The sequence below is a fragment of the Mytilus galloprovincialis genome, chromosome 2, assembly GCF_965363235.1.
Source record: "Mytilus galloprovincialis chromosome 2, xbMytGall1.hap1.1, whole genome shotgun sequence".
Lineage (NCBI taxonomy): Eukaryota > Metazoa > Mollusca > Bivalvia > Mytilida > Mytilidae > Mytilus > Mytilus galloprovincialis.
The window spans coordinates 76,877,913-76,886,772 of record NC_134839.1 but is presented as its reverse complement, the minus strand read 5'-3'; the positions used below and the strand labels follow the sequence as shown (position 1 = coordinate 76,886,772).

At 32.4% G+C, this 8,860-nt stretch overlaps 1 protein-coding gene across 1 annotated transcript; it reads right to left on the bottom strand.

Moving 5' to 3' along the window:
* Positions 1 to 3,008: 3,008 nt before the first annotated feature.
* LOC143062413 (uncharacterized) lies at positions 3,009 to 6,353 on the bottom strand. Its single transcript, XM_076234111.1, has 3 exons — positions 6,261 to 6,353; positions 4,827 to 5,078; positions 3,009 to 3,141 (listed from the first exon to the last, which is right to left on the bottom strand). Exons 1-3 carry the CDS (start codon positions 6,328 to 6,330, stop codon positions 3,083 to 3,085), a joined length of 381 nt encoding a protein of 126 aa, XP_076090226.1. The 5' UTR covers positions 6,331 to 6,353; the 3' UTR covers positions 3,009 to 3,082.
* Between the last annotated feature and the right edge of the window lie 2,507 nt (positions 6,354 to 8,860).

Here is an 8,860-nt window from a genome sequence, read left to right as displayed (position 1 = left end):
TTCCCAAAGCCATTCTACAACGATTTTAAAGTTTTCATACAACATTTTGGAAGCAAACTTTACAAACAACTGACATTGGCAATTTTGTAATATGTCTTAGTTCACACATTTTGATTGGTCTAACTGTATGCTATTTTGTAATACCAAAGATTTCCTCTCGCCCTGACCATTGGTGTCAAAAAGTATTTTTAGCCAAAAATTCATATACGACATTTTAGAAGACCAGCGACGATATGAGTTTAAGAGCCCTCAGAATTCGTTTTTACTATAAATCTGCAGGTAAAAAAACATTACCTTTCTTTTTAATGTAAGACTAAAAAGATAAATCGGATTAAAAAAAAAGAGCACCGTGCATTCCTACAACTTCAATTTGAGGCAAAAATTTATTAAAATGAGAACTTTTTAAAACAAAGTTTATTGTCTTTATACAGTGAACACATATTGTTTTAGAATGAAAATCTCTTTGGAAATACACAATAAGTTATGCCTCTTTGAACACAGATGACACATGAAAGTTTTGAAATGCTTTGACAATTTGAAGAAAGGTTACAAATCGCGCAAACTTGATAAGTTATATACAGGAAACACGAGACGTACCAAATGTATGTGTATCACCAAACACTCTACATTCAATGACAGTAAACCTAGATCATTGGTCGACCTTTCGCCTTTCTTCTTTGTCGAGCATACTAAATTTGAATCACCTGGTCTATACGCAAAATGAAGGAAATTAAGTTTCGTAATAGTATAGGTCGTCTTCATAAATTAAAAAAAACACAGTGATGACCTTTTATCGATCACACTGATACAATAATTCTATAAAACATGATTGCAAAGATACTGATTAACTGTTATTTGTTTTATGTCAATTTACAAAGGACAAATAACACATTATGCATATATTGGCTTGTTTTTCTTCGGTAAGCGATCGAAGACGGTTTCACAATCGCAACTTAAAAATGTTGCTTAAATGATTGTACCAATTATAACCTGTCGTAATTATGTAATATTTATCCCACACTTAATAAAGTTCACAATCCCTTTTCAGCAATGGAACTACAATCGCACATAGAAATCAAAACAATTTACGAATATGCGTAAACCAAACATGCACCGAACACTTAGATAAATCCCATGAGTTGTTTCTTTTAAACTTCTATGTCATTTGGTCTTTTTATTATACACTACTATCAAAAACCTTTCAAAATGGATTTCTCTTTCTTCATTAGTGACAACAATTGCTAAACAATTAAAGAGTTAAATATAGTCCAAGATAATACCATACGCCAGAAATGTATTGCTTTGTGATATGATTCTACATATTTTGTAAAAATATAAGCCCGAAAAACATGTTACAGCGAAGAACAAGTGATCAAGATGGTGAAATTTCTTATCGGGAACTAACTGTGCACCTCTCCTGGCCGACCTTTGTCTGATTATCATATGAACTAAGAGTTCTTTCAGACACTTGTTTAAAACTAATGGATCAAAGAAGCTAGACTATTCACATCTTCACGTACAAGCTTATTGATGAAGTTCTTTCAATAACAATCCAAATTTGTCTAATTGTGTCCTATTGATATACCCTCCGAAACTACAGATTAAAAGAAAACAAAAGATACAGTTTCCTTTGATCATTTTTAGACATCAACTTAGAATTTGACAACAACGGTCATTTCAGAACTAGAATTTGTGACAAACGAAACGATTTTGAAATGATGAATTTTCTCAGCAGCAATATACTAACTTCGCTTGGTAAGAAGAATAAATTTATAAACAAATACATTATTTGAAAGCTTCCAGCTACTACTAACACTTAAGCAAGAAAACGTCATCGGTGTCCGAGGAGTTGTCCTTGTCCCAAAAATGTCACCGGAAAGAACCAAGACCTAATGATGAACAATTTAGTGTCAATATCAAAATTAATACAACTGAGTATGGTCTTGAGTAATATATAATAAGTGATTTATTTTACTTTCGTTTCCCGATATCTGTCTTCGTGGTATAATTTTGCATGATTGTATGGTTTTTGACGTGACTCGCTGTTTATACATCCCGCCATACGGTTTTAACTTTTGAACTTTTGACATTCTTGGTGCAAGTGGTTCCAGAGGTGCAAATCGGACAAAAAGTGTAATAGCAGCGTTGTTTTTTTTTCTATTTTCAAAATTACTAATTATTCCATGAATTTTACAAATCCTGATTTCATAAATTCACTGTAACATATATATTATGAACAGTATGTGCTATCAACAACAAATACTTTTTTGTTGACGTCATTGTTAACTTTCAAATTTAATATCTACTACACCTTTTTTGTTGGCGTCTTTGTTAGATTTATTTGCATGTTTGTTAAATTTTGTCTGTTATGTTGTAAGTTTGTTATATTAACAGTATGGATGCTGGAACCCAATTATTGTCATTTCATGTCTGTTTGGGTAGCTCATTCAATTTTGTGAATACATCAAAACCAACCGTCATACAAGTTGGAGGTATAGCTAGCTATTAAACACGGTTTTATTCAGAAAATCTTTTATTTCTATTTTTTCTTAACCACGACAGGAATATGGCAGTTGTTTTTCACTTGTTCCGTTGACTGAAGGCGTTTTTGTGATTTTGTGAGTTTTTGTTAACTTCCTATTTTTTAGTATGCCTTAGAGTTAACTTTTCATGCTTCATTTATAGACATATTGTTTTCGGGTCTGTGCGTCCGTTTGTTCGTTCGTTCATTCGTTTGTTCTTTTATTAGCATGTATTCTGTTATGTATCGTTGTAGTTTATCTCTCTTAGAATATCAACCGCGTTTCTCTGTTCTCTGTTATCTGATCTTATCATTTATTGTATGCTATCTGTGTGGTTTTAATATTGGTAAAGACATAAAAGCTTGTCAAATAAAAAGGAAGGGATAGGGAAAACAATTAATTCAACATCTGATTGATATATATGTTTTCGAAATAATGATTGTCATTTTCATGTCATAAGGTAATAAAAAAAATGCATAATTGATTATTTTATTACAGACATGACTATTTTCTTGAGATGAAATATCTCGTTTCTTTGACTGCGCATGGTGTTTCTATGGCTAAGAATGGCGTTTATCTTTGGTTACCAATCCATCCAATCCAGGTAGGCCAAAAGCATCTGTAGAAATAAAATGATATATTAGTTTATTTTGACATTTTATTCATTTAAGTTTGTGCGCAAAACAAAACAGATAAATAATCACCATTGAGACACATATTCACACCAAAAAATAAGTACAAAGTGAAGGACGTTTATCACCACAGGTCACAATAACGGCTTATATAGCGATTCTGTTACATAATGTACTTTGTTCCGCTTTACAGCGGGTTTTCTTTTGGCAATACAAAAGTCACCCGTACGTTGACAGATGATATAGATCGGAAACTTTTTAAAACAGATATTTTCAGAATTGCATACTTGATTGATAGTAGGTGTCGCCGCTTTAAGCCCAACTATCACTATAGGGTTGAATCGTGGCAACAATTTAATATGAGGAGAAAGCAGTAGTATTTCCAGAGTTTCTTCAGGAAAATTTGTGGTCCTAGTATATTCAGATTTGTGTCGACGGCACCTGCCACGAGCGGGTTTATGATTCATAACTTTAGTGTTCATAGGCTAGAGATATCAAACATAAACTACTTCAAACTCCTCGCCTACTGTACAAGGTTATTCTTTCATGATATGAATGCATACATGATAACGCGGTATTCAAACTTATACTTCGGATTGTGTTTTGTTCATTCTTTATAAAGGCCCATTAAAGCTAGGTTTGTAAGCTCCAGAGTTCAACTTGAGGTAAATGGTAATTTGATGCGATAATCTTCAATTTTACATATTTTTCTTATTTGATGTTTTTCTTTTGGCATTTATATTGTAGTCTTCGTTCTTCTTCTTAGTTTTTTTTTTAAGCCAACAGAACGTTTAATTTGTTAACTGAAAAAATTATGAGAGATACAGTAAAAGTATATAAGGATTATAACAACTAAATAGCAATTATTATAATCCAAACAATTCTTGACCTTGTTACAACTTTCAAATAAACAAATTTTTATATTTGATTTTATCAAAGTAATACCATCAAATTTTAACTGCCGAAACATTAAAATACTGTCGGGTCCTATGAGTCAATATAGAAATCAAAAGTATCATTACACATGCAGTTTGGCAAAGGATGTGTAAAAGTTTCAATGTTGACCAATAGTTCCAAATGTCAAACACAAATGGAGGCATGCTAAATATGTTACATTTATAGGACATATAATTGGCAGTTGTAACCTTGATGTTAGCAGATCTATTATGAGATCTATTCATGAAAAGTTAAATATAAATATATTAATGTATACACGAATAATTGGCAAATTTCATTATATTTAAGTAATGCCTCTTTTATTAAGATGACCATCTCAAGATTTAACTGTCAAAACACTTAAATAGTGTCGGGTCTAGTCGAGCAATATTAGATGCATGGTTGCATGGCTAGCTTATAATAACAAAGGGAACACTTCGGTGTTCCGATGGCTTCATTATTGGGTGTTCAGACCATTGAGGTTTCCAAATATAGGGTCGGCGCTTCGTTACAGGTTTGTTTTGTTCTGAATGTATCACAAAGCAATTAAAATAATTGTCGAAAATATCACAAGTACACATGCATATATATATACTAGTATTGATTTGCTTATATTGTATATGAATTGTAAAATTTTGAAATTGCTAAAGTGATTTGTTTTTAACCATGACCGTCAATGCCATTTTAAAATGTCTTTTTCTTCAAGAAGAGTAAGTGATCTTATTGGATAGCTCACCGTCGTATCTTTTATAACAGAATATACGATTATCCATAGAGGTTAATTCTTTAAAACCATCATTACACTGGCATTTCTTTTTGTCTGGATTGTATGTAGAGTCTTCACTAAAACATTTACACTGTTCCTTGTCTTCATCATATTCCATTCCTTCTGGACATGTAACACTTTCCCGTTTGTCATCTGACAAAAGCGAGGACCTTATCAATTGAACTATTGTCTCATCTAATGCACTCTGTTTGGTCTTTCCATCTACAAGAAAACACACTTAATTGAAACATTTCAAACTGTCTAATTTCCACATATAATCAATTGTATGTACATTTCTGAATAGTTTATTGTGAAACCTTAGAGGTCTAAGAAACACTTGTGACAACACATAAATCTAAATAAAAGTAATATGCCATTGATTATGACACTTGTGTCACGCTAAAAGAGGGTGAAAGATACCAGAGGGACAGGCAAACTCATAGATCGAAAATAATATGACAACGACATGGTAAAAAAATAAAAAGACAAACAGAGAAATAATAAAACACAAGACACACCATAGAAAACTAAAGACTAAGCAACACTTACCCTTACAATTCATCGGGTACAAACGCGATCAAAGTCGTGGAGACAAAATTGTTTTTAACTTTAATATTTCAATATTGTTTAAATAGTTTATATTTATGAATAAGACATTTCTCTCTATTTTAACTGTTATTGCATTTTGAAACTAAGAGTAATTTCCCCATGCAAAACATTATGACCATCATCCCTGTATGCAAAATAACTATTCTAAGTATGATACATAAACATGTTTATCTCAATACGTGTCTTCCAATAGTAGCACAAACAAGTGAACTAGTTTAACTGAAAATAAATTGTGTTGTACCAAAAAGAAATTTAAGTTGACCGTTATGGAATAACCGTTTCACAAATGATATCGGACATGTTCCTGACGTCGTAACTACAACCCCTTCCCTTTCATGAATGTGACCTACCGAATTAGACTATTTACCGGATTTGCTATTACATAAGCAACACGACAGGTGCCACATTGGGAAGGATCTGCTTACCCTTCCGGAGCACCTGAGATCACCCCTAGTTTTTGGTTGGGTTCGTGTAGCTTATTCTTTGGTTTTCTATGTTGTGTCATGTGTACTATTGTTTGTCTGTTTGTCTTTTTTCATTTTTAGCCATGGCGTTGTCAGTTTGTTTTCAAATTTATGAGTTTGACTGTCCCTCTGGTGTCTTTCGTCTCTCTTTTACCCAAAATATACTCATGCGAAATCTTGAATCCTGTAATACACAAAAAGAAGAGAAATGAACTGCTTTGCATATTTCTCCTTTTAAATATCTATAGCATTCTGTTTCTTCCAATATTAGCACGAACAAGTGAACTTATGCAAATGAAAATTAATTGTTCCGTACCAAAAAGAAACTTACCCAAAGCATACTCATGCGAAATCTGGAATCCTGTAATACACAAAAATAAAAGGAATGAACTGATTTGCATTTTTCCCTTTTAAATAGCTACAGTATATTATAGTTAGTGAGATTAACAAGTATTTGTAAGTGGACTTTATTTCGCTTTATATAGTTTGGTTTCCTCAGTGTTCATCTATGAGTGAATGTACTAAACTGTTTTATAAAATCACAAAGACACAGGTGGTTAATGTTATTGCATCTTTATTAAAATGAAAAAGGAATTAAAGTTTGTACTAAAATGTCAAAGATGTTGAATAACACATTTTAATTTTGTCGATGTATCATTGAATAGGATTCATTAAAAACTTCACATTATTATAATTCAATGGACACGGGAACTGCTAGTCAAAAACTTTAATCTACCGAATACCTTTATATATCTACAAAACACAACTTTAATAAATCCTGAATGCATACAAAATATTTGCAAATAAATCAGATATCAATACTAAGTTTTCCAACCTACGTTTTTGTCTAGTTAATGACATCTGTAGCAGAATTCGACACATAGGTATGCTAATCTGGCGGCGACCTAAACTACTGCAATGTTTAGAAATTATTGCCGGTTTTTTTATATGCAAACAATGCGACAGTTTCATGATCGCAGTAATAAAAATTCTAATTCATTTATTTTCACTTCAAATAATTTCAGCAGTTGCTTTCGTCAGATCTCCCATTTTACCAGCAATCAGTGATTCAGAATAATAAATGCACGCATTAATTTCTGAATTTACAGAATCAGATAAATGACTAAAATTTCAAAAGATAACATACATTTCGAATTACTAAAGAGTGTCTTACCAAGGAATAAATTATCCTAGCTGTATTTTTCAAAAACAAATTGGAATTAAAGGTATTCCATGATCTTCCATTCCGTACTTGTATTGTGGTAGTCTTTTGTAGATGAAACATGTGTCTGCCGTACAAAAGTGTTAGCCTGGTATCTATGATCAGTTTATTTCCATATCTTGTACCCAAATATGACATTTTCTTCTGGATATGTCGAATCTCCGTTATTGACCTCAATCTCTTATTTCTTTGGCTGATGTTAAATTATTATAATGATATTTCTCAACTTAACTTTTTTTATTCGAGTTTTCACTGATGAGTCTAATTGCGTCGAAACGCAAGCATGGCGCAAATACAAAATTTCAATCCTGGTATCTATGATGAGTTTATTCTCACCCACTGGGTCGATGCCACTGCTAGAGGAGTTTTTTGTTCCCCGATTGTATCTCCAGCCCAGTAGTCATCACTTCTATGTTGACATGAAGTATCTTTGACATTGTCATAATTTTTAATTAACTGTTTACAAATACTAGAGCTTGTCTGCCTCGGTAATAGATTACCTTAACTGTTTTTTGGCAAAGTTAATGATATTTCGGTCCTCAAAGCTCTTCAACTTCGTACTTTATTTGGTTTTCTAACTTTTCCTATTCGAGCGTCACTGATGAGTATTTAGTAGATGAAACGCGCGTCTGGCGCAAATACAAAATTTCAATCCTGGTTTGTATGATGATTTTAATGGCATATAGATGTTTTGCAAGGCAAGCATGACCTTAACCTCATTTTATAAATTAGTAACCAACGCTAAATTTTAGTTGTTTTGTACTTTTTTCAGCTACGAAACGAGGCAGCTACAATTGGTGCATGGAAAAATTGAAAGTGTACATGTACACCTAGCAGGATTCATCTGACCTTGATATTTTTCATTTTGTGTAATACATTTATCATGAAGACTTTCAACCTTTTAATCAATGCCAGAAAGGCATGATCTACTTACACTCCTGAGTAACTAAAATCACTACAGTTGTAGGTTCATTTGCTAAGAGTTGTGTTTGGAGATTAATGTTTGTCTTTTGGTAGTTTTTTGTCATGTCAGTGTTAGTTCGTTATTATCTTTTTGCCTGTATCGCCTTTTTTTTACAGTGAAATATTTTCAGTCTAGAAAAATTGTCAAAAATTCGTACATATAACATCTAAAAATTAATTCCTGAATAAGAAATACGTATTTTTATTAAAGGAATTGCTTATTGGGCTGTAATTACAACCACATCATTTAAACATTTAAATTGGCTGTCACATGTAAGGTTGGCTAGTAGCTTTTGTGGACTATATCATTTTTACATTTTCAGTATATGTTATATGGAAGGTAGGCTTATATGAACGTGTGGACTAAATCAACTTTACAATGATATTGATTGTTACACGTAGGCTCGACTACTGGCACAGAATGGATCTAATCATCTTTACATTGAGTTTGAATGAAAGTACCGATTGTCAACATGGTCTGCATATTGATAATATAAAGTATCAGCTACGAGTCACAATATAAAGCAATTTGTGAGTGGATGTCGCAAACGAGATTAGAAAGGCTTCATAGTGTGTCGAACAGCTGATATTTCACAATATAAACCTACAGACAATCAGATAATCGATTGATCAGGTTGTGTTAGTGTTTTTTGCGAGACAGAAACTAGTGTTTTCTTTGGGTTGTTTTACCAGCACACAGGAAGCTAAATTGTTAAGTTTGTTAAAGTCAAACGTATTGGCGTCGG

Coding starts and splice junctions, on each gene's coding strand:
- LOC143062413 (XM_076234111.1), bottom strand. CDS start 6,330: ATGCAAATCAGTTCATTCCTTTTATTTTTGTGTATTACAGGATTCCAG. Junction 5,079..6,260: donor TTCGCATGAGTATGCTTTGG/GTAAGTTTCTTT, acceptor GTTTTCTTGTAG/ATGGAAAGACCAAACAGAGT. Junction 3,142..4,826: donor CTGTTATAAAAGATACGACG/GTGAGCTATCCA, acceptor TTATTTCTACAG/ATGCTTTTGGCCTACCTGGA.